This window comes from Dipodomys ordii, unplaced genomic scaffold, assembly GCF_000151885.1.
Source record: "Dipodomys ordii isolate 6190 unplaced genomic scaffold, Dord_2.0 Scaffold42, whole genome shotgun sequence".
Classification (NCBI taxonomy): domain Eukaryota; kingdom Metazoa; phylum Chordata; class Mammalia; order Rodentia; family Heteromyidae; genus Dipodomys; species Dipodomys ordii.
Genome location: NW_012267258.1, coordinates 4735375 through 4762153, shown reverse-complemented (window position 1 = coordinate 4762153; position 26779 = coordinate 4735375). Strand labels below are relative to the sequence as shown.

The 26779-nt window shown below is 40.3% G+C and overlaps 1 protein-coding gene across 1 annotated transcript in view; it reads right to left on the bottom strand.

Annotated features, from left to right (window-relative positions):
* Positions 1 to 23841, bottom strand: part of Slc38a4 (solute carrier family 38, member 4) — a 31460-nt gene extending 7619 nt beyond the window's left edge. The window contains exons 1-11 of the mRNA XM_013018714.1: positions 23723 to 23841; positions 16857 to 16947; positions 15375 to 15490; positions 10890 to 10963; positions 10154 to 10246; positions 3863 to 3944; positions 3690 to 3772; positions 3528 to 3586; positions 2017 to 2292; positions 1804 to 1883; positions 461 to 561 (exon numbers count right to left, since the gene is read on the bottom strand). Coding sequence (XP_012874168.1) covers positions 461 to 561; positions 1804 to 1883; positions 2017 to 2292; positions 3528 to 3586; positions 3690 to 3772; positions 3863 to 3944; positions 10154 to 10246; positions 10890 to 10963; positions 15375 to 15490; positions 16857 to 16947; positions 23723 to 23841 — 1174 coding nt within the window. The remainder of the gene's footprint in view (positions 1 to 460; positions 562 to 1803; positions 1884 to 2016; positions 2293 to 3527; positions 3587 to 3689; positions 3773 to 3862; positions 3945 to 10153; positions 10247 to 10889; positions 10964 to 15374; positions 15491 to 16856; positions 16948 to 23722) is intronic.
* Between the last annotated feature and the right edge of the window lie 2938 nt (positions 23842 to 26779).

The window sequence follows — 26779 nt, the reverse complement described above, 5'->3', positions numbered from 1 at the left end:
GGGAAGGTGGCTCAGTGGTAGAGCGCTCACCTTGCATGCATGAGGCCCTGGGTTCGATTCCCCAGCACCACATAAGCAAAAAGAAAAAAAAAGCCGGAAGTGGCGCTGTGGCTCAAGTGGTAGAGCGCTAGCCTTGAGCTGAAGAGCTGAGGGACAGCGCCCAGGCCCAGAGTTCAGGCCCCATGACCAGACCCCAAAAATAAATAAATAAATAAACCCCTTTGTATAACTACTTAAGGTTAAAAAAATAAATATCAGAGAGAAGTCTTGTCAACCAATTGCGAATAAACAAAATAAAATACATGTGAAAGTCTTGTTACAAAGTTTTGTAACCTGTGAACTAAGTGGTCTAAGACTTATTTCCTTAAGTCAGTGACAAAGCTAAGTAACTGTCATTCCTAGATCCATCATTGATCCAAGTGAGATTGTCACAGACAGAATGACCTTGACAATGACCTACCATAGAAAGTGAGGTAACCAAACAGGGCAGCCAGCATGTACATGACAAGCATCCCCGTGATGGAAATATTGGACACTGTTTGCATCTTCCTTCGGGATCGGCTAAAAGAAAGAGAAAGGAGCACTGAGCTTCATTTCTTACACTTGCCCAAATATCCCTTTTTTACAAATTAAAATAAGAAAGTAATCAAATTAAAAGAAAAAGTAATGTCCGAGTTGCTCCTTATGAAACCACATTTCTAGCACCTAAACTTACAACTGATTTAAATGGACTTAGAGCATGCTGGAGGATTTGTGTCACGACCATTTCCCTACAAGAACAGTCTTTCATGACTGTAAGTGAGTTTTTCTATTCAATAACTAAGGCTATAATTAACATAAAGTCAAAGGCTTCTAACATAAAGAACCCACTATCCGCAAAGCATATCTTCTTCAGTGTTCAGACTCTGAGGAGGACTTACACAGTGATTGCTTCCATAGAAGAAGCATCTGGAAACCATTCCAGATGGTACCCGTCTTCCTATAGTCAGTTGTCAGACATTAGGGAGTAACTGCTCCATATGATTTTCCAAGCACATCAAAGACACCAACATTGAAATGGTTCTGAAAGTTCTTTTTTTTTTTAATGAGGTAAATAAGAATTTGTGGGAGAATTATTCTTGTCTAGTACAGATGAAGAGTGAGGTTACGGAAGTTTGGGTTAAAGAAGTGGGGAAGTATTACATGTCAGTCTTCTGTCAGAGGTGAAGGGGAAGGAAGAGGAAGCTGAATGAAAGTGAAGGAAGGGATGACATGGTCCAAAAAAAGAAGAAATGTACTCATTACTTGCCTTAGGAAATGGTAATCCTTCTGTATAACACCTTAATCATACAGGAAGAAACAAGATTTCCTTGTCACATCTGCCATGTACGGATGAGACAATGCATCCGGACATTGGCTCATGTGTTAGGGTGAACATCTTCCAGACAAGGCTTTTGAATTGACCACAAGTGATATCCATGCTTTACCAAGGCCACCCTAACCATACATTGTAGTCTTCATTCTGTCTGCCATTTCCCATTAAAACTCCAATTTAAATTCCTCAAACCTGTCCAGATCATTATAACCACTAGCTCTTCCCTCCCTCCCCACCTGCCCCGATCCCTCCTCAAACCATTCTAGTAGAAGAACAGGAGAGAAAGCAGAGAAGGCAAGACTGCGGTATAGGCCAATTTATACTTTGTGGGTTAAAACATGTCACGGATAAATGACGATAGCCCATACTTTTTCTGAAGAGAAAGCTACAAAGTAGCATGTGTCCTCAGCAAGGAGCAAATTAGAATGCTAAAATGATGGCTGTCTTACTCTTTAAGTTCACTGTAGATGGGAAGGACCTCAGGGTGGCATACAAAGGCAAACGCTAGGATAGGAATTGCATAGGCCGTCTGCAAAACAAAGACAATACCCCATGTTTAGCATTCCAACACAGATGGCAACTTCCGTGCCATCTCAGTCAATGAAATAAATACTCGGAGTCCACATTAACTGGGCTTAGGAAAGACCCGGTCTCTTACTTACCCGGGAGTTGAATACGAAATATTTGGGTTGACATTTGTCATCACTGTGGGCTTCATACTCGACACCACTGCCGAGGAGAGAGTTCTTGGCCTTGTTCTCGTCCAGCCCAGAGGGGCTGCGGTGCGTGTAATCCATCATGAAGTTCACGCCACTGCTCTCAGAGTTATTGGGGAACATTATCACATGTACTGGGAGGGTATTGTTGAACGTCACATTTCCATCATGGTGATCCAGAACAGACAGAGGGCAGGGTATTTGAAATTTTTTGTAAATCACCTAGACACCATCATTAAAACAATAATAATAATAATAATAAAGGTCAAAATCACAAAATAAAAACCCAGAGGAGTGAGGACTCTAGACCACAGAAACTTCTTCGAATCTCAGCTCTAAGGAAAAAGTTGGGGCTAAGCCTGCCAGAGCTGCCCCAGGGACTCTACAGGGCAGTATTTTACACAAGGCCACCCTGACCCCTGCTGCGACACATTTCCTTGCTACCTTTCAAACTTTTCTATGTCTTTAAACTAAAGATCACATGGTTCATCAAGAAATCCTTTCCTTAGCCAGGCAACAGTGGCTCAGACCTAGGTTGAGACTTGAGAATTGTGGTTCAAAGCCAGCCAGGACAGGAAAGCCTGTGAGACTCTTATTTCCGATGAAGCACCAAAAAGTCACAAGTGGAGCTATGGCTCAAGTGGTAGAACTCAGGGACAGTGCCCAGGCCCTGAACTCAAGCCCCAAGACAGAGAGACACAGACAGACAGACAGACAGACACACACACACACACACAAAGCCCCTCCTTTTTTATTGCTTCTTCAGGAGAAACATTTTATAAATTTATATTACAAAAGAGTTATCTTTTTCTTAGGGATTGAATTTCTTCTTTAATTTCATTGTGGTTGTCCTCTCTTATGGGGTAGATGTGGAAGAGCGATGGTTAGCTTATGTAGAGACAGTTATAGGCTTCCCTCCTTCCACTGCCTTCCTAAATGGGATTCCTGACCTTTTCCTTTGTCCACATATTCATTCCTTGTGCCTAGAACATACTATTTGTAATGACCTTGCCATTCTAACTCAACTATTTTTAAGCTCAGGACTGCTTTTTTCCTCATTCCAATTTAGAACTCAACAAAACTGCTTGTGGTACAAGAATTATTTCATGCTTGTGAAGTGCTTGAACAAAAATGAAGACATTCAGCCAGCTGCAGGTGGCTCCTGCTGTAATCCTAGCTACTCAGGAGACTGAGATCTGAGGATTCCAGTACAAAGCCAGCCAGAGCAAAAGAGTCCAGGAGATGATTATCTCTAATTAACAACAAAAAAGCTGGAAGTAAAAGTATGGATGAAGTGGTGGAATGCCTTCTTTGAGTGAAAAAGGTCAGGCCCAGCACTGGACCAGTGGGTACAAGTGTGCATGCACACACACACACACACCAAGAAGACACTAATTTAGTCACTAATAGCTTCTCACATTCACCATACTACAAGGAATATATTACAAATCACTTACCACACTAACAAAAAACACCATGCAGGTGAGGGAAAATCCACTGGTATAGCCAAGGTAACCTAAGAGTTAACAGAAATATTTTGGAAGGTGAATCTAGCATCTCCAGGGATCTTGCTTATTAGAATGCAAAAATGTATATCTTCAGTTAGAAAAGGGATTTACCTAGATTTTTCAGAAGAGAGAGTGGCAGAATAATTCCCACAGACACAAATATGATGAGGTAGTTGCCGTTGAGGTACCATTCCCTATGAGAGAAACAGCGACATGGATGTCAGGACCGGAAAGGGGGAAAGACAGGGAGCTACTGGACGCCACGGAAGAAGCGTGAGACATACCCAGTATTTTCTTCAAGTCCCATGAATGCTCTGATAACTTCAGGAAGTTCGTATTTAATGATAAAGAGGTAGCTGGACATTGCTAAAATGGAAAACGTGACAGCTTAGTGGTGTGTATTGACTGTTGTGAAGACATTTGGGATAATCTGTTCTTCTTGGTCTAAGATGAGCATCTAAACACCCCCCCACACACACACACAGTGAGAAGCTAATGTGTATTTTACAATGCTTCTAAGCCTTTTCTCAAAAGTAAACATTTGGACGTATCATTGTGTGTGTGTGTGTGTGTGTGTGTGTGTGTGTGTGTGTGTATGCATGTGCTAGCACTAAGGTCTGAACTTTAGTGCCTGGGCATTGTCCCTTAGCTTTTTCACTCCAAACTCTACCATTTGAGCCACAGCTCCACTTCTGGCTTTTCAGTGGTTAATCAGAAATAAGAGTCTCAAAGACTTTCCTGTCTGGGCTGGCTTAGAAGTATGATCCTCAGATCTCAGTCTCCTGAGTAGCTAGAATTACAGGTGTGAGCCACTGGTGCTACATTGGCCTCCTCATTTGTATACATGGACTGATGTTAACCATATCTATGTTGATTTTGTGTTAAATGCAATTTGTGGGTTTCCAAGGGAAGCTGCAGGTTTTGAGCCTTTACCCTCATTAGTGATTGATCATCATGGCCTGTATTGAATGTGCTTGTTTTAGTGTCTAGGGACAAGAATCTGACAACAAAAGTCATGGGCCACAGAAAAAGGGTGGAATTGCAGGGTGACCTGCATGTGCTCTGGGCCACTCTGGCCTTTCCCCAGGTAGGCTTCTGGTCAGGTTCTCTGTGATCTCTCTGTGGGGCACACCAAGCAAGTCTTAGACTCCTGATAATTGAAACTGATAGCTGTCTGGACTGATCAACGAATACAAGAGATGATAGCTTCTGTTCCTCTTCATTAATTAAGGGATTTGATGTTATTCCTCAATATTCTAGTCACCTGTTGGTCAAATAAGAAAGTACCCAAAATGGCAAATCTTTAATGAGCATCTTGACGGGTGACTGATAAATGATTGGTACTACTGAAAAAGATGAATACCCTCTAAATACCCACCTTGGAAAAGTGAATGTGTTCAAATATGCATAACATTACAGTTTTTCTATAGTTGTAGGGATGTATCTAACACTCTTTTCCCCAAGTCCATCCACTCAGTGAAGTGTAACACTGATTGGTTATCTGACACATGATTGGGACACTTGAATAAAAATAAAACTGACAAATTTGATAAGGAAGCTTTAAATATGGACTCCATCTTTATGCTGAAGTTTTGCTAATAGGCATTTACAAATGGGCACTGGTGGCTTCAGGTCTGTAGATCATGGTTCAAAGCCATCCTAGGCAAGAACATCAGTGAACTGCTATCTCAAGGAAGCAACAAAAAGCCAGAAGTGGAGCTGTTGATCAAATGGTAGCACATCGACTAAGAAAAAACACCCAGGCCCTGAGTTCAAGCCCCAGTTCTAGGACAACAGTGATAAACATACCAAATAAATACATATTTAAAAAAAACCAAACCATACCTATCTAAGTTGTAAACTGGACTATTAATAGTTCAAAAGCAGTTCCTTAACATCAAACAAAAGAAATAACAGTGGTAATAGTTCCCCACTTCATACAGCTCCACACTTGATTATCTAAAAAGTCTGATGATGTGGGAGGTGTGATTTTGTGAAGTTAAATTACATGGCCAAGATCACACAGTGTGGAAAGAGTGAATCACATCTACAGATGTCTCCTAACGTATGAGCTGATGCTACTTATCTATCAGCCAAGTGAAATGATTCCTGTGATAGTTGATGTATCTTCCATCCTTGGGATTTGGTTAATGTTTACAAGACCTTGCCGAAGGCAGACTCTTACGAGCGTAACCAGGAGATATTTCTGACTCACTAGCTCTGTGAGGTACCACTCAATTTCAGAGCTACAAACTGCCAACTTTCAGTGATGTCACCACTGTTAATTTGTTTGGCCTTTGAAAATTCAGTATGAACCCAAACCTGTTTGGGTAATGTCAGCATTATTCTGCTAACATTCAAACATCCGTGGTGAATATTAAGTTGATTTTCTTTATTTTTTAGGGGATTAGGAAATCAAGAGTTCTAAAAATGGAGTGACTAATTCAAGAAAGACAAGAGGCTTTCTTCAGCTACATGTCCAATGAATCCCATAAAAATAACAAAAAACAAAAAAAGAAGGATTTTCCTCGGTGGTGTTATAAAACTCTATTTCACCCCCTTAGAAACCACTTCTTGGGTGTGGTTGGATGCAGAGCCTACATTATAGTTTATTCCAGGATTAGAAGCATAACAGTAGCCATGCTTTGAACATTGGGTATAGCTGTCACTTTGCTTGATGAGTTCAAGGCTAACCATACTTATAGCTGTTTATTCCAGCTGTCAAAAACAAGTAAATTAGATCAACCATGAATTGATCAAGATTTTAGATTTGATAGGGCTAGAAATTGAACCAAATATAAAGCAGCCTCTTTGGTGGGACTCCGGGGTTCTCAGATGCTTAGGATCCACACCCAGAAGAATGAATGAGATAATCCTGGTGTTAGGGCCAATTTCTATCAAGGATTATGTCACTAATGTATAAAAATATGAAGAGAAATGAATATTAGCAAGTGCAAGGCCCTGAGTTTAAGTCCTAGCAACAAAAAAGAGGTAGGTTTTATTTTCCTGCTTACCAACTACCCATTATTAGGGCAGGTCATAGCTGGATAAAAAAATATTAAAGGAACCAAGTGTTGGTGGCTCACACCTATAATCCTTGCTACTCAGGAGGCTGAGATTTAAGGACCATGGTTCAAAGCCAGCCAGGCTGAAAAGTCCCCATGAGACTCTTGTCTCTAATTAACCACTCAAAAACTGGAACTGGAGCTATGGCTCAAAGTGGTAGAGCGTTAGCCTTGAGCAAAAGAGCTCAGGGATACTTCCCAGGCCCTGAGTTCAAATGCTACAACTAGCCAAAAATTTTATATATATGGAATTGCATGTTAGAAATCTTAGGTAATGCCACAAAGTTTAGTGATCTAAGGAGTTGCCTTTTTTTTTTTTTTGCAAAGCTTTTGTACAAGCTTAGTACAGCATTCCTTATAATAGTGAAAAATTGGAAGCAGTTCAACTATTCACCAATAAGGATTTGGTAGCCAATTACAGTACATATGAATAAAGGAAAAGTTCAAAAGCCATTAAAAACAACATATATCTAAGACACATGGTAAAATTAAAAAGCATCTACAAGTCAGTTATCATTAAGGTGATTAAATTCTAACAGTGATAATATAATTATTAAACTTGTCACAGAGGAAAATGTGAAGCAATTATTTTTGAGGGTGACTCAGGATAGAGTCATTTAATGTTTCCGTTATTTACAACGAGCGTATATTTGTCTCATAATTATGAAAACACGTATTTAAAAGGAATCAGAGGGCCTCCAGAGAGAGACGTGTCGAGAAGTCTGCAAGTGGGAAGCAGTTCAGAGCCCTTGTCGTGGCCCATGTGCTACCCGCCTTGATCCTCACAATGACCTGGGGACGTCAGAAGATCATCTCATTTTCACTCAAGGAAAAAGTTAACTCAAAGCCGTAAAATGATTTCCCCAAGGCCACTGACAGTGATAGAAACAGACTCACATTCAGGTGCAAAAAACTCCAAAAGCTTATCCTCTACTTAGAGATTTCAAAATACCTTTTTTTAAAAAAACAAAACAAAATCCATGAACATACATTCACACAAACCAAGACAGCCCAGAGGAATCCCACTGACAGCCAAGAGAAACAATGGACCAGGAGGAGAGATGAAGAGAAAAAATGGAGAGGGAGATGGGGAAGAGAGACACACAGACTGAATGTATGCTGGAGTTAGAGGCCTTCAAGACACAGTAACAAAAGGGAAAATGATATATGTAAAGAAGGCATGGAGGATTTTTAAAAATAGTTAATACTAATACTATTAGAAGGTAAAATACAATTGCTATGGTTTGACACAGAATATATATGGGATAGATGATGGATACCTAGATATGAAATATTATCAAAAAGATAGAAGATAGATAGATAGATAAAATAGAAGATGGATGGACAGTTTATAGAAGACAGAAGATAGATAAATGGATGGATGGATGGATGGATGGATGAACAGATATGGAAGATAGGTGGACATGGAAGAGAGAAGATGGATGGATAGACACATGTGGAAAATAGAAGATAGATAAATGGATGGATGGACAGATATGGAAGATAGAAGGCAGATGGATGAACAGATACAGAAAATACAAGACAAATAAATGGGATGGATAGATGAATGTATATGAAAGATAGATAAATGGATGGAGGCATGGACAGAAATAGAAGATAGAAGACAGATTATATAAATAAAATATGTAGGTAGGTAGATAGAGATCGATAGATAGATAGATAGATAAGAGCTATGAAAGACTGCTAATAGAGATAGACGATAAATATAGAGGATGCATGGATGGACCACAGGTCAGGTGATCACTATTTTGGCTTAAACTATTTCTACAATGGAAAATAGGAGATAGATAAATGGATGGATGGATGGTAGGAGAGATATGGAACATAAAAGATTGATAAATGGTTGAATAAATGGGCAGATATGGAAGATAGAAGACAGACAGACAGATATGGAGTTGGTAGAAAATATCTAGAAAGCTAGGTAGAGGAATATGATGGATCCTACTTTCAGACCACTGAATTTACCTTGAAGATAACAAAACATACTGAAAAAAAAATTTCAGTAGGAGAAGCAGGAATAGACCTGAATCTGAGAAAATTTGTGTGGAGGAAAAGTTAGAGAACAATAGCAGAGGAATCTCAGGGCAGAGTGATTGGTCAGAAACTGCAGAAAGAGTCGGGGCTGGAATGGTGATCACCTGGTCTGTGACCCTTGAAGAGGAAGGTGAACAGAGATTCAAGAGACACATAAGAGGTAGGCTGGATGGAATTTGGTATTTCACTGGGTGGGTGGAGTTAGGGAGAGAGGGAGAAATTTAGGTTGACAGAAGATTCTCTACTTTAAAATATGCTGGCTGCTGGTGAAAGTCATAGGTCCTAGGCTTAGAACAGCGGCTGGAGGTCTGGATAGAAGGGGAGGAAATAAGTACTATGATGTAGCAATAAAGATGGCACAGGAGGAAGCAACGTCTAGCAGGAGACTTGAATGAAATGAGGTTCTGGATACCTCCTGAGCACCAAGACATAACAGACCCAGTGTGAGACTAAAACCTTGCTAAAAAACATCTATAATCCTAAGCTATTAAGAAAGCTGAGATCCAAAAGATGGAGGTTCAAAGCTAGCCCAGGCAGAAAAGTCCCTAAGACTCTGTATCTAATTCATCAGAACAAAGAAAGCAGAGCTGGAGGTGTCATTCAAGTGGTAGAACTCCAGCAGTACAAGTGTGAAGTCCTGAGTTCAAAATCCCTGGTACTGAGGGGGAGAAAGTACATTTCTAGGCTCTCCCCTGGAAATTATAATTCAGTAGGAATTACAAGGATCTGTGAAACCAAAGAACCTGAGGTCACTGTGATCCTCATGTTTCCTTGCTAAATGTCTAGAAACTTTTTCTGGTCTTTACTTGATGCACACATTTGTGCATCTGCACGTCCTACCCCAGCACCCTCTAATCCACAATGTGACCTCAGTCATGCATACAAGATGCCCATAGTTCTGACAGTGATAGAAATGAGCACTAGTGTTTTAATTTCTAAAAGCAATCATCAATTCCAGAACAGCATTAGAAAGCAACAAAGAGCCAGGTGTTGGTGGCTCACTTCTTTAATCCTAGCTACTCGGCTGAGATCTGAGGACTGAGGTTCAAAGCCAGCCAGGGCAGAAAAACCATGAGAATCTTATCTCCAACTAACTACCAGCAGCAACAACAACAAAGCCAGAAGTGGAGGTGTGGCTCAAGTGGTAGAGCATTACTCTTGAGCAAAATAAAGCTTAGGGACAGCACTTATGTCTTGAATTCAAGCCCCAGGACCAACACACACACACACACACACACACACAATAAAAAATTAGTGGGATTTTATATATGATAAAATTCCAGATATTGCTGCTTTTAATTAAAATCCAACAGCAAATCTATTAAGAAATTTTGTTTTCTGAAACTTAAGAACAATAAAGCAGCTTCTTTTCTGTATCCCAAGTGCTTCTTTGTTGCCATAAGACTTATGTGTTGAATATTCAAGAAAGTTCCCCTGAAAGCTATGTCCCCTTACCTCCAATATTCTGCATGGTAATGGAGGTAAAGGCTCCAATTTTACCAGGCCATCCAAATGCCTTTTCACCTAATTTTTCATAAATTAAAGACCCTACAATGAAAGAGAAAATTACCTTGTTAGAGGATAGTTTCAATGACTAACATATTTCTCTACTATAATTCTATACTGAGGTCTCAAACATATAAACAAAGAGAAATTATAAACCCAAAAGACACCACTTCAAAAACCGATACTGAATGCATTAAATTGTTCTCCGTACAAATGGTTCCACTTAGAGTTGTACCTACAGAAGCAGAACAGTTATTTCTAGCATCTACCAGTTTTGTTCTCCCTCTTTTATTTATTCATTTATATTCTTCTATTTGGCTTGAACCTGAGCCAGTCAACTCCTACCCTTGCCTTTCACTTGTCAAAATAACTCAAAAATCTTGGGGGATTAAAAAAATGTGAAATTGACTAAAATGATCCTGAAGTTACGAAACAACATAGGCTGAAAGTCTCACAACTTGAGGGGATAGGTAAGGCTAGGGAAAATGGGGGGGAATGATAGAAAGGGTGACATTCATGAAGCTGCATTGTTCTCATGAACCAGCATGTTGAATTGAAACCCCTTTATACAACTACCTAAAGATAATGTTAAAAAAAAGTTATATAAATAAACAAATAGTAAGACTTTAGAAAAAATAGAAAGGCTTTCTAATATTCTAAGATATAGGCTTAAGGGGTTGCATACCTCCTTCCTTGGCTGTCTTTAGTAAAAGATGAACTGAATACAGTGATAATATTGCCACTGCAAGCAGCAAGATTCTGTAAACAAATAGAGAATAGAAAATAAGGTTTCTATAACAAATAAGACAGAGTGTTATTCGTCATTACAATAAAGGATCCGCCTTCTCAGTTATTGACTTTCAAAAAGGATCTGGCTATAAAAGGTGCTGGGAAAGCCTTTTCAGAATGATACACATTTTTTTTCTGGTTGTACGATTAGAACTCAGGGCCTCGCTATTGCCTTTAGCCTTTTCACTCAAGTCTGGCGCTCAACCATTTGACCCACAGCTCTACTTCTAGCTTTTTGGTAGTTAACTGGATGTAAGAGTCTCATGGATGAACTTATATATGAGACAAAGGGTACAGAAATAAGAAACAGCAGCAGAAAGGAATAAACCAGAGGGAAAAAAGGAAAGAAGAACTGGAAACAGTATAATGAGAAACCTCTTACTTCCGTTTCTTGGAGTTCATTTTGATGAGCATCATTTTATATGATCTTATGCACATAGCTATTGAGCCCTTGTGATCCTCTTCTAAGAATATCCTCTTTTGTTCTCACTGTGTGGATGTTTAGATTTGCTGTTTAATTAATCACGTCCGGGTGTAATTATTCGTCTTTTACTGTCCATTGGGTTTACTTGTAGATTTCTAGGCACATTCTAGTTACTACCAATGAGAGAAACCATGCAGTCTATGTTTCTTTGGGTCTGACTTACTTCGCTTACTATAAGTTTATCTGATTTGGGGAGGGAAACAGGGAACACAGAAAGGATGAGCCAGTTCAGCAGTGTACCCCACTAGATACTATGTTGGAAATGAACTATACAATTTTTGAGAAGAGGGAAGTTGGGAAGGGAAGAACTAGGAGAGAATGAGGGAAGTGGTGACACTGTTCAAAAGGAAATGTACTCATTACCTGAATCATGTAACTGTAACCCCTGTGTATATCACCTTTACAATGAATTGAAGAGTTTCATAGACCTTCCTGCCTGGACTGACTTCATACTTTGATCCTCAGATTTCAGCCTCCTGAGTGGCTAGGATGATAATCATAAGCTACTGGCTCCAAGCTCATCAGATGTATTCTTTAATGGAACTTAACAGAGAATTTTCTGTATTTTATAGTTACAAGCCTACTACCTGAAGTTCCTAGTCTATAGTTATGTTAAAGTTACACAGTTGCAGACTCGATTTCATTACTTAGATGCTAGGTCTACAACAGAAGTAGGAGACACCACATCGAATGACTCTGGATACAAGTGTATGTATCTATGTCATATCTACATCAGCACGTTAAATTGAAGCATCACTCAAGAAGCTGACAATGAAAATTTAAAATCTAGAAAGCAAATCAGACAGTCTGAGCTGTGACTGATCCTGTCCATTAGAGAAGACATTTGTCAACCATAGGGTCAGACAACTGTATGCATAATAGAGATGGCAGGGAAAGGTAAGTAGAAGTATTCCTTTTTTTATTTTTACTTTTTTGTGTTCAGAATGAATCACTTAGGTTATCAGGGTCCTCTATATATCCACATATGTGCATAGCCCCTTTATGTTGATACCGATCAGCGTTTATACAGAATAATATTTAGAGTCCAAAAATAAATGTGGCTAGAGTGGATAGAAGTGGGCAAGATGACACATGCCTGTAATCCCACCATTTGGGATGCTGAAACAGGAGGATCGTGAGTTAGGCAACCTAGTGTCTCAAAAAAGAAACAGCACACCAATTAAAAAGTGTGATTAAAAGCATCTATATAATAAATGAAGTGACATTACTGCCTTTGCCTGAAGTTTAAAAAATGTATACATGTATATATTTCCTTCCTTTGCTCATTTTTCATGACATTCCCCCATACTTAGATAACTTTCTGGTACAATGCTGTAAATGTACATTTAGACTGTGAATGGTGCATTTTATAACTACTCTAGCTATATTATATTCTTCTCATCCAGAAAATATGCCTGCCCAAATTGTTTGATCATCTAGTCCTGATCATACATGTCTAATATATATTTTTCCATATCTTTATGAAATTATGTAACTCTGATTGCATGATTTTGTTCTGTAGAAATGCAATAAGCATTCCCTCTATTCTAAACATATACTTGTTTGGGGATAAAATCCTAGGATTGAAAGCAATAAACACAGCATCATTTTCTATGAAATAAAGGGGGCGGCTGAGCCCCATCCTTAGCTACTTACTCATACAAAGACCATCCTAGTGTGTTTAGTGATTTAATTGCTCCAGCTAAATTAATCTGCTAAATATTTACAGGCCTGAAATGAGACCCTTGTTTTAAAAATGGAATATTCTCTTGCCATGAAAATGATCTATGCCCTAGGGTTAGGAAAAGTGTTTCTCATTTCTATTCATCAGTGATCTATGATAGCTTGCTAATTAACTGTAATGGTATGCATAATTAATTAAGGAGAAGACAGTCTTTGTGTCTCCGAGGTAATGCACATTATGAAGGCATGCAAATATATAAATACATTTCTAGCATAAAACTCTGATAATTAAAAAAAACTAGTTTATTTAAACATGGTCTATAACAATTAAGTTGATATAAAAACCCATTCACTGCCGGACACCGGTGGCTCATGCCTGTAATCCTAGCTGCTCCAGAGGCTGAGATCTAAGGATCACAGTTCAAAGTCAGCCTTGTCAGGCAAGTTCTTGAGAGGCTTGTCTCCAATGAACCACCAAAACACCAGAACTGGAGTTGTGGCTCAAGTGGTAGCCTTGAGCAAAAAAAAAAAAAAAAAATCTAAGGGACACACACAGTATTATGCTGCCAAGACTTCAATCAAGGCACTAAAACTAGATAAATATTTATAGTTCTGACCCTTATCCTTCAGATCACTGTGTGATTAGCTAATCACATGTGGCATTCAGAACCCAAATAGGATCTATGTGTAATATGAACGTTGCATTCTTAGACGGTTGTCTAACTCTCTAGCATTGCATTAGATGTCATTCTTGAGAAGAATTCCACAGTGGCCAGCTGTGGCTCACGTGCCATGTGTAATGCATACCCAGACCTGCGGATGTCACCATGGCCCAGGCCTAACTGGTCTCTACTTTGAGGGTCCCCTGGGAGCTGGTCTTCTGCAGTGTTTGACTGACCAAGTCTGGTGAAGATACAAAGGCTGAGCAATAATGTTCAGTCTCACAGGAAATATTCCCTGTGACGGGCTCTGTGAGAGGTGTTAGAGATGAGACATAGCATGGCATGTAGGTTCAAGTCTCTTGAGTGCCTGGTTTATCCAAATGATGCAGATGAACACACTCAGGATGTTGAAACTTCAGTGACTGGGTGGACAATAGGTATGCACCAGTCATAGAGGTCACCAGAAGAGAGCTAACAAAGGAGAAAGAAAAGGTTCCAAGACCATGTGCAAAGGCTCAGGGGTGAGTGGAAATGCGGCATCTTTATGGGATGAGGGATGCCAGTGTGGCTGTAGGTCTTGTGCTCAGGGAACAAGATCAGGGCATGCTGGACTCAATGTCCAGTGTGTTTTTTGGCATGTATTTTCCTTTTTTTTTTTTACAATTTTTTGAAAATTTTAAGTAGTTCTATAATGGGGCTTCAATGGAACAAGTCATAAGAGTATAATACATCACTGTTACAACTTCCATTGTTCTCCTCCAACTCTCCCAGCCCCATCCCAATCCTCAATTTTCCTACTTCCATTTTCACATACGTACATGGAATATTATGACTGCATTTGTCTCCCCTTCTCCCTCCATTTCTATCCTTGCCCCTTCTGTGAGGAGGGTTGCTTTTCAGATTAGACTCCAGAAAAGATCTTCCTGACTATGAAACACTAACTTTATTATTATTATTATTTGTGTGTGTGTGTGTGTGTGTGTGTGTGTGTGTGTGTGTGTGCGTGCTTGAACCAAGGGCCTGGGCACTGATTTTTTGCTAAGTTTTTTTTGCTCAAGGCCAGTGCTCTACCACTTGAGCCACAGCTTACAGCTGGCTTTTTGGTACTTGATTAGATATAAGAGTTTCACAGAGTGTCCTGCCTAGGCTAAGCTTTGAACCACAGTCCTCAAATCTCAGCATCCCGAGTCGTTAACATTATAGGCATGAGCCACCAGCACCCAGCTAATATTGACTTATTGTAAGCATTTATTTAGCAAGGAGGTGCGTTGTAAATTAGCTTCTTTCTGCAGAAGAGAGGAACTGCTCCAGCTAGCACTTGGGATGGTTGAACACATAGACTTTCTAGTTTTTGCCTAGAGCTAGATAGATGAGCAAGTACCATGATTCCTCAGGTTGGAAGCTGTATCTAAAAGCAAGAAGTACTTGCCAATATTTCCTCCAATTCTTTCTCAGTTTCTCCATAAAGATCATACTTCAGATTGTTCATTGGAACAGTACCAGGCTCTGGCAAGGACTTTGTCAATGAATATAGACACGTAGGTTCACTTACATAAAAAGGATGATGCCTGTGTTGGCCATGGCATAGGACAAGCCCAAAATACCACTGCCCATAATGGCGTTACTCAGGTTGAATGAAGACATTCCAAAGGAAGTAGTTCCAGGATGCTAGAAGAAAAGGGAGGCACTTTATAAGCAAATACTTGTTATGGGATCAATCTGGTTTTGTATTATTCTTTTTATTCTTCTGCTTATTGTTGTGTGTGTCAATCCAGTACTGGGGCTTGAACTCAGGACCTAAGCACTGTCCCTTAGTTTTTTTCACTTACTCAAAGGCTGCTGCTCTACCACTTGAGCCACAGCTCCATTTCCGACTTTTTGATTAACCAACTGGAGATAAGAGTCTCAAAGATCTGTCTTTGAATTTGAGATCTTCAGATCTCAGCTTCCTGAGTATTGAGGACTGCAGGTGTGAGCCACCAGCAGCCTAGCTCTTTCTGGACTGTTCTTATACTCACATTGTCTTTCCTGGAGGAGATTAAAATCTAAAGAGTAAGGTAACATGGGCTGGGAAGGTGGCTCAGTGGTAGAGCATTTGCCTTACATGCTTGAGGCCCTGGGTTTGATTCCTCAGCACTACATAAGCATAAAAAAAAGCCAGAAGTGGTGCTGTGGCCCAAGTGGTAGAGTGCTAGCCTTGAGCTGAAGAGCTGAGGGATAGCGCCCAGGCCCAGAGTTCAGGCCCCACGACCGGACCCCCCCAAAAAAAAGACTAAGATAACATGGGGGAAGAACTGTATTTGATTTCGGTGTTCTGTATCTTGTATATACATTTTTTTTCTAATTTGGGGAGGGGAAGGGAAATAACAAAATGCTGAAATAAGGATACAGGATAACCCATTGTAACAATGACATGTACAAGACACCATGTTGAAAATGAACTTTACAACTTTGCAGGGGGGTGGTAGTGGTGGTGGAGAAGTAGGGGAGTTGGGGAGGAAAGGGATAGTAGGGGAAAAACAAAGTAGGGGGGAACAATGCTCGACAGGAAATGGACTCATTACTTTGTCATATAACTGTAACCCCTCTGTACAATAAAAAGAATACATATATACTTTAATATATATATTTTTTAAAAGACTAAGGTAAAATAAAGCCACGACTTTAAGAAAAGTATGTCATTTTTCATTGAGATATAGTGCTTGCTTACAGCAAGTAAAAATTAATGTGTGTGTGTGTGTGTGTGTGTGTGTGTGTGTGTGTGTAGGGTATAAAAAGAAGGGAAAAACAAGTATGATTGCAGATTGTATTTGGGTTTGAATGACTTCTCAAAAATAAATAAATTTCATAAATGATTTATGCAGCCATATGGCGAACAGGAAAAACAAGCCCTTATTCCAGTAAGGGCCTGAATAAACAGAGAATGTGCTGATCAAGGCCTGGAAAATTTCATTCACATTGTTTTGCCACAGAGATTGAGGCAGATGAGACACCCTCAGACCTGTTCTTGCTTCAACAAAGAGATTCCACTTACATGCTCATCATCGTAATCGGCCAGCTTCTTTTTCCCCAAAAATCCATTTGTCAGGAACTTCTGGCTTTCTGTATCTTCATTAGCAAATTGACTAAACACCCACATACACATACAAGGAAAACAGGAAACCAAACACATCAAAATAAATACCCTCAGTTATATTGACATTTCAGGCGATCTAAGGCTTTGAACTAGGAGAACAAAAACTAAGGGCAGGGAGGGAAAGCTACTTCCATTTTTCTTTTTCATACCAATGTTCCTTTTCTGGTCCTCAAACTGAACTTCATTTGTGAGTAGATGTTGGAAAGGAAGAAAAGATGAGTTACAAAGGAAATAGTTTAACTGCAAAATAATTTATGCTGTATTTATTATTTTATCTAAAGAAAAGATTAATGGGACCTAATCTTGTTCTCACTTAGAAGATTCCAGAAAACAGATACAAAATGATTATTCTTTAAGTTTTCTAAACTACTACCATATCAACCAGGTGATTAAGTTATTATTATTGTGTGTGTGTGAGAGAGAGCGCATGTGCCAGTAACAGGGCTTGAAACCAGGACCTTAAGCTTGACCTCCTATTCCCAATTTTTTGGTGGCTAATTGGAGATCAATGTTCATGTGTTCATGGATTTTCCTGCCAGGGCTGTCAGACTTCAGCCTCCTAAGTAGCAAGGATTATAGCTGTGAGTCACCAGCACCCCATTTATTAATACCTTATTTTTATTTATTTGTTTATTCTTGTGGCACTGAAGATTAAACCCAGGTCCTAAATGAATGCTAAGTGGACTCTATATAAGTCACTATCTGGGCCTGGGTGCTGTCCTTTAGCTCTTTCACTCAAGACTGGCACTGAGCCACAGCTCCACTTCTGGCTTTCTGTGGTTCATTGGTGATAAGCTTCTCCTGTACTTTTCTGCCTAGGCTGGATTTGAGCCAAGATCCTCAGACCTCAGCCTCCTGATAAGGATTACAGGTGTGAGCCACTGGTACCAGCTTTGAATTTGTTAGCTTAATAAAGATGTGTTAAATGCTTAGATATTGGGATCTTCAACTCATTGGATGCCTAAAATATCCCTGAGAAGAACGCGGACAGTCCTATTCATCAAATGAAGCAATTAGGGCTCTAAAAAATGAAGGAGCCCATGTTCACCTGCCAGACTCCAAGTCTAGGACCTTTTCCAATAGTAGGTATTCCTTATTTTAGGGCATGTGCATGCATATATTGCTTATCAGAAAATAGTAGCTCTATGTTCTGAGTGTGTGTGTATATGTGTGTGTGTTGATTGCTCTGAAAATGCACCTGGATTATTATTAGATCACAGATGACATGAAAATTGTTAAAGAAATCTAACCAATTGGAGGAGGAGTGGAAAGGGCAATAGGACTCAGCCACAGTGCTGTGTGCAGCACATTGTGTTTCTGGTCTGCTTGAGCACAGCTGGAAACGGCACACATTAATTCTCATGGCTGGTCAGCTGCTGCAGCTCCTCTGCCTGAGCTTTGAAGCAACGGACTAGAGGCCAGCCATATTTCCAAAAAGCTTCACTAATGAAGCCAGCTGCTACGATGGCTTGTTTACCCACCAAATTACCACACAGGCATTTCTCATTGCTGTTACTTAAAATGCTCAACTCCGATTACTTCTGAAAAATGGTCCTTACAAGTTAGGTGTAAGCTGTTGGTTTTGTTTTTGTTTTTACTTGCTGGTCCTAGGGCTTTTTGAACTCAAAGCCTGGTCACCGTCCCTGAGCTTTTGTGCTCGAAGGCTAGTGCTCTTCCAATTGAGGCACAGCTCCATTTCTGATTTTTTGGTGGTTAATTGGAAATAAGAGTCTCATGGACTTTCCTGCCTGGAGCTGGCTTTGAACCATGATACTCAGATCCCAGCCTCCTGAGTAGCTAGGATTATAAGTGTGAGCTACTGGCACCAAATAGATAGATGCAACTTTAAAGGCATTTCTTGCATTAAATGACAAGATAAAAGAAATTGAACACAGTGGTTCATGCCTGTAATCTTAGACACTCAGGGGGCTGAGCTCTGAGGATCGTGGTTCAAAGTCAACCTGGGCAGACAAACCTGAGTCTTTTACCCAATAAACAAGCACAAAAGCTAAAAGTGCTGTGGATCAAGTGGCAGAGCACCAGCCTTGATCAAAAAAGCCAAGGAAGAGCCCAAGGTTTTGAGTTCACAACCTAGTCCCATTGTGCACGCACACACGCACATGCGCGTGCACGCGCGCGCGCCTACACACACACACACACACACCACAGAATAACTGAAGAAAGTTTTCTCCTAGAAATAAATTAGAAAGTGATTATGATACGAGATCTGTAAATATTATAGGGGAGCTAATCCTGAAAATTAATCTGATGAGAAAGTAAGAATGGTGTGAGATCTGAGGATCACAGTTCAAACCTAGCGCAAGCAGGAAAGTCTGTGAGTCTATTATCTCTACTAGACTACAAAAAAAGTGGGAAGTAGCTGGGCACTGGTGGCTCACCAGTAATGCCTGTAATCTTAGCTACTCAGGAGGCTGAAATCTGAAGATCTCGGTGTGAAGTCAGCTAGGGCAGAAAAGTCCCTGTGAAACTCTTATCTCCAATTAACCACTCAAAAACTGGAAGTGACACTGTGGCTCGAATGGTAGAAAGCTAGCCTTGAGCAAAAGAGCTCAGGGACAAAATCAGGCCCTGAGTTCAAACCCCAGAAACAGCAGAGAAAAAAAAAAGAAAAGAATGGTGAGCAATACCAGGTATGGACAGCAGAGTACAGAACTCAGGAGTAACTAGCTCCAAGCATGCAAGTTAACAGTATTCCCTGACATTCTCCTTTACTCCTCGTAGAAAAATATCATGCCCTCCATTGTGGTCTTCTTCCATTTGCATACTCTCTCAGACACCTTTTTAATAATTGTGTGTGTGTGTGATTTATTGCAATAGTCTGTGGTTAAACTATCCTTGCTGTACAAGGACTGACTCACATTGCTCTTAGCAAGACTCTGAGATAAGAAAATAAAATGAGACTAAAGACTACAAAAGCAATATCACTTAAAAGAAAAATTGAAACAAAGGAATGTCTGACACTATTTTTTTTACTTTGAGAAATTAAAATCTCTGTTCCATGCATCATTAAAACATTAGAATTTGAAAACAAGATGTATTGTAAGCATAAACTGACATTGAATTGAAACCCTGTTTTAATGTGGTGTGTGTATGTGTGAGAAAGAAACTCAATTTTCTTTTTTTACATGTTCTTATTTTGTCAAAGATGAGTTGTAGCCCTAAAGCATGCCAAGATTGTACAAAATGTATGAGATATGTCCCTAGTGTATCATATGTTTTGATACCAAAATGGAGTATGTATTGAAAACATAAGTGAAATGATCCTAAATCAATACAGTATGTGGAATTTCCCCAAAAGTTACATTTGAAAGTTCCATCTAAATCCAACATAAATAAAACCCATCTTTTAAAAGTGATTCTAGCTGGGTGCTGGTGGCTTATGCCTGTAAACCTACCTACTCAAGAGACTGAGACCTGAGGACTGCAGTTCAAAGTCAGCTGCAGCAGCTGTGAGATTCTTAATTCCAATTAACCGGCAAAAGGCAGAAGTAGAGGCATAATCCCAGTGGTAGAGTTCTAGCCTCAAGCAAAAAAGCTAAGGCCTAGGCCCTGAGTTCAAGCCCCAGTACCAGTACATACCACACACACACACACACACACAAAGTGATTCTAAAATTACATGATGGCTTATGATTGAGCTAGGAGTTGTGAAGTGTGAGTGGTTCAGTAGATGTTTTATGATGTTTAACCAAAGCACTATTGCCCTTTCTGTTATAACTTTTTGAAGGCCAAATGGTATCAATCACTCCCAGTCTATTCTTGCAAAGATGCTCCATTGAGCTCAGCCAACCTCTGCAAAGCTCATAACAGTGTACAATTCTTTCAGACTCAGAAAGTCTTAGGATTTGGATCATTTCCTTAGGGTGATGATGTAGAACAGAAAGAACAAAAATGTATTAAGTATCATCCATAGTTCAATGCATTCCTTTAATGATTAGAGAAAAGTACTTGAGGCTGGCCACTCTCCATCTTCCGCTGAAATTCAGAGGTGATAAATCTTTTCCAAAGTTAAACAAATACCCTTCAGACTCCAAGCCTGTGCTACTTACTATACTGTATCCTCAAGAATCACTCCACTTATGGCTGGGAATGTGGCTTAGTGGTAGAGTGCTTATCTAGCATTCATGAAGCCCTGGGTTTGATTCCTCAGTACCACATAAACAGAAAAAGTCAGAAGTGGTGCTGTGGTTCAAGTGGTAGAGTGCTAGCCTTGAGCAAAAGAAACTCAGGGGGGTAGTTCCCAGGTCCAGGACTGGCAAAAACAAACAAACAAACAAAAACCCACTCCACTTAGAAAGTGCCATGGTTTATCCCACTATAAGCTCCTTAGTCTAATCTTAAATCCACTGTACTGCACACCTTCCTGCAAGAACAGTCCTTTCACCTGAAGAACTTACTGGGACATGTGAATAAAATGAGAAGTCCTTTTGTTGTATGCCAGGACTAGCTTGAACTCAGAGCCTGGACGCTATCCTTTAGTTTTTTTCATTTAAGGCTGATGATCTCCCATTTGAGCCATGGCTGCATTTCTGGCTTTTTGGTGGTTAATTGGAGCAAAGAGTCTCATAGACTTTCCTACCAGAGCTGGCTTTGAACCATGATCCTCAGATCTCAGCCTCTTGAGTAGCTAAGATTATTGTTTTGAGAATAATTCTCCCTAATTCAAGCCCAGATTTGGTTAAAAAGATTCCTTACTGAGGATCTTTGATCATGTACCATCTATATTATATAACATTTTGTGGAAAATTAAATTACTTATTGAATATTTCCTTGCATGTACTTACTATTCACTAGGCAGTGTGAATGGGTGGGGGGAAGGGGAGGAAAGGGGCCATTAACCTGTGTTTAAGGTGTGATTATCACCTGAACAAGAAGGAAGGAAGGTCACCTCCCTGGGGGAGGGCTAAGGAGCAGGGCATTTGGAGATTTCATAGGAAATCTGATGTTCAATTGACTCTTGAGGAGTGAGGTATTAATAGGGATGGGTGATTTCAGGCAGAGAGGGCAGAACAGTGAAGGCAAGAGGCTCCAGAAAAGGAGCAGGAAAAGACACCGGGCAGGAGACGTAGGCCAGGAAGAGTCAACAAAAGGACTTGCATGCCAAGCAATGCACAGTCCAATATTCATTTCATAGCTAATGCACAGTCTTGCAACGGTTTTATCCCATGGTGGGGACATGATTCAACTTGTAAAATATAAAAGACTACTGTTGCTGGGTGCCGGTGGTTCATATCTATAATCCTAGATACTCAGGAGCCTGAGATCTGAGGATCACAGTACGAAGCCAGCCCTGGAATGAAAGTCTATGAGACTCTCTTATCTCCAATTAACTGCCTGAAATCTAGAAGTGGAGCTGTGGCTCAAGTGCTAAGATGCTAGCCTTGAGCACAAAAGTTCAGGAACAATGTTCAGGCCTCAAGTTCAAGCCTCCTAATTGGTACCAAGAGAGAAAGAAAGAACAGAAAGAAAGGAAGAAAGAAAGAGAGAGAGAGAGAAGGAAAGAAAGAAAGAAAAAGAAAAGAAGGAAGAAAAGAGAAAAAGAAAAAAAGACTACTCTTGTAAAATATGAGGAGGGCTGGATAGAAGAAAATAAAATAAAAGATAGGCAGACAAATGAGGACTGACCTAGTAGAAAAGAGGATGAATGTCTGAAGTAAGCTGGCCATAAAACAGATAAAGAGAAAAAGGTGGTTTTGAAACATTAATAAGGAACAGTCAATTGGATAGAGATAATAACAGATATAGATTAGGTGAATATAGATTAGGTGTAAGGGTTGGGTGAAGGAATGAGTTCAAGTTGAAGCTCAGGGACTTTGGACCCAGTTGTTAAAGACACTGGTGAAGCCAGGTGTCAGTGACTCACACCTGTAATCCTAGCTACTCAGGAGGCTGAGATCTGATGATGACTGTTCAAAGCCAGCCCAGAACAGGAAAGTCCATGAGACTCTTATCTCCAATTAACCACCAAAACGCTGGAAATGGAGCTGTGGCCCAAGTGGTAGAGCACTAACTAGTCTTGAGTGAAAAAAGCTCAGGGACAGTGACCAGGCCCTGAGTTCAATCCCTAGGACTGGCATAAGGAGGGAAAAAAAAAAAAAAGATAATGGTGTTTTCAGCAAGATGGGAATTATGAGGGAATGACAGCTTTGGGGTTTTTTTTATTGTTCAATTTCTTTTTGTTGTTATTATGCCAGTCCTGAGGTTTGAGATTTGGGCCTGGATGCGGTCCCTTAGGTGTCTCATTCAAAGCTGGCTCTGATAGACTTTTCTGCCTGGGGACTTGACACTTTGATCCTCAGTTCTCAGCCTCCCGAGTAGCTAGAACTGTAGATGAGAGCCACCAGCACCCAGTGGACAGTTATCTGTCTGATCTGAAACTCAGTGGAGGGTGTGGCATGTGTTCCAGGTCATGGGTGATGGCTGAGCTTAGTCAGTGGACTCTTTTAGTGTGAAAAGAACCCTGGAGATGTAGCAACAGTTCCAGTGCAGTAAGAAGGAACAGACGAAGAAGACGTCAATGTAAATAAAATACCGACGCCATCATTAACAGACACACAGATATTGTAACCTCAGTTCTACATCAGTCAACACAAAGGTGGGCAGTATTATTATACTTCTGCTTCTGGATAAGGGAATTGGTGTGTTAACACAAATGTTGGTATCTCAAATGTATTTATAAACCAACCCACTATACCCAGAAGTCTGGATTCATCCATCAAACATGGTAATTTTTAATGCCATACCTGCTCATGGCTGCCTTCTCCGACTTTCCCACCGCCGTGTAGCTGTCCTGAACACTTTCTCCACTGCTACTCTCATCATCGGGTTCGATGTTGACATTTCTCAGTTCCATGGGATCCATTTGACCTGTCAGCGCTTTCTTGTCCACACAAGAGCTCCTTCAGTGTAAATAATATACTGTACCTGTGGCTTAAGGCCCTTTCTCTTTGTGATGATGTTCAGAACACTCTGTTCTGCAAACAGAATACAAAATAAAACCGTCATTTTCTTTAAATTACATTAATTTGAACCACCTATTGGTTTGTACATGTTCTATAAAATCATGAAAGGTAAAATCCTGGAAGTTTCACAAGGATAGGTGGTGAAATTTTCCTTTAACCCCTCCTCCCTACCCCTCCCCCCCATAAAAAAAAGGAAAAAAGTAAATATGTGAGAGTTGAAGCAAAAAAAAAAAAGACTAATTATTGTTAAACAAACCAGTAGAAATTTGAAGTGTCTGTGCATAATGAACCCAACAGGTGTCCTGATAGTTACTAAAAAAAAAAAAAAAAGAAAAGAAAAGAAAGAAAAAAGAAAAAAACAGTCAACATGAAATATTAGGTATTTGTACACAGGCTGTATGATTTACAAGGGGACAAAGAAAATGGTTGATCAAGGAAAATCTGTGAAGTGTCTCTACTAGCAGTACCTAGAAAGAAAACAAATGCTTTCATTTAATTGGGCATGAAAGAACCATGAAAAAACATGATAATATGCCACCCATGTTAGGATCAAGGTTAGAAGACTATTTTTGAGCGAAGAGCTGGTGGCTCACACCTGTAATCCCAGCTACTCAGGAGGCTGAGAGGTGCTGAGGTTTGCAGTTCAAAGCTATCCCTGTTAGAAAGTCTGCGAGACTCTTATCTCCAAGTAACCACCAAAAAGCCCGAAGTGAAGCTGTGGCTTAAGTGGTAGAGCATCAGTCTTGAGCCAAAGCTCAAAGACAATGCTCAGGCCCTGAATTCAAGCTCTAAGATGGGGGGGGGGGGGGGGGGGAAACGCGTGTTCGTGTTGTATGCGTGCACACACACACACACACACACACACACACACACACACACACACACCAAGAAAGCAAATTTCATCTGGATTTTGAATCAACAGTTACGAACAGTAAAAAAAGAAATCTGATAAAGCTTAGAATTGTCATCACCATCAATACCTTAGAATCATTATCATCACCATCTAGGTCAAATTCAATTATTTGATTCATTTCGTATTATCCAATTCTATTTTAACAACAGAGATGCAGGTTTTAATGGCGGCTCTGTCTTTAACTCATTGGGTCTCAGTACAAGCCATTGATCTTTTCCAAAGGACCTCAGTTTCCCCAGTTATAAAATGAAAAAAGAGACCAGTGTTATGTGTGTATATGTGTTTAAAGGTCACAAATCCCTCATACGTTGTCAATAGAACTTCTGAAATTTCTCCAGTGAGGCTTGTTCAATTATTTCTAAAGTATATGCTGAGAGAGACATGAAAGAAATGGCTTTAAAGTAGACATTAGTTCTTCGATAGAGAAAACTTAAGCCAGGCACTGGTGACTCACACCTATAATCCTAGCTACTCAGGAGGCTGAGATCTGAGGATACTGGTTCAAAGCCAGCCTAGGCAGAAAAGTCCGTGAAACTCCTATCTCCAATTAAGCAGCAATAAGCTAGAAGTGGAACTGTGGCTCAATGGAAGTGCACTAGCCTTTAGCAAAAAGCTAAGGGACAGAGCCCTGAGTTCAGGCCCAATACTGGCAAAAACAAACAAAAGAACTGAACAAAAACAAAACAAACCAAAACATAAAAAGAATAAAAAGAAATCCTAAGCACTGCCACTAATGTAAAAATTGCTCCAGAACTCACAAAACCCATATATTCCCAGGCAAACCTGAAACTCCCATGGAGGAATGCCACTCTGGTCTGGTGCCCCAGCCTGCACCCATGGAAGCAATGTAACTTGAGATGAGTTCCCAACTCCAAAGTCAAGTGTTGTCAAATGTACTTGGAAACTCACTAGTGCGAATGTCAGTTGGCACAAGAAATGGTAAGATACACAAATAATGAAGCCATGAGTCTCTTGGATTCATATGATAAAACACAACCAAAACTCAAAAGAAGAAAATTGTAGACTGGGTATGGTGGCACACAATCTAATGTCAGCACCTGGGAATTGAAGGCAATTCTAGGCCCTCCTCAGCTACATTGTGAGACCCTCCTCAAAAACTAAAAACAAGTAACAAGAAGAAGGGATCTGGGAGGAAGGAAGGCAGGAAGGAAGGAAGGAAGGAAGGCAGGAAAGCAGGAAGGAAAGAAGGATGGAAGGAAGGAAGGCAGGAAAGCAGGAAGGAAAGAAGGATGGAAGGAAGGAAGGAAGGAAGGAAGGAAGGAAGGAAGGAAGGAAGGAAGAAAGAAGGATGGAAGGAAGGAAGGCAGGAAAGCAGGAAGGAAAGAAGGATGGAAGGAAGGAAGGAAGGAAGGAAGGAAGGAAGGAAGGAAGGAAGGAAGGAAAGAAGGAAGGAAAAAAAGAGAGGAGGAGGGAGGGAAGGAGGAAGGAAATACCATCCACAGTATAAGTACAACAAAATGAAGAAACGTGTTTGTAAAAGAGCCCCAAAAGGAAATTCTTTTAAAAATATAGCTATTAACATTGTTCAAGATGCAGTGTATTCATAGACTGCTTTGTTAAATGGAAACTCCTTTGTACAACTTGTAAGCTCAATGAGCTCCCTCCCATAGCTTAGCACTCTTCTTCCCCTTTCCACAACCTAGCATGCTCCCTTCCTAGGCAACACTAGGCCCATTTAGTAAAGACAGTAATCAGACTCCACCTGCCCCCTTTTACCTTGGGATAGCACTCCTCTGGGGCAGCCACCACCATCTAAGGCAACAAGAGCCCCTGAGAGTGACCTTCAGGTCTGGGCAGCTGCAAGGCCCCTTGTCTACTACTTGGGCAGCAATCATAAATCCTAGTCCACCATGATGAAGCCCTGGTCCTCCTGTCCACACCTCCACACCAGGGTCTCTGCCTCC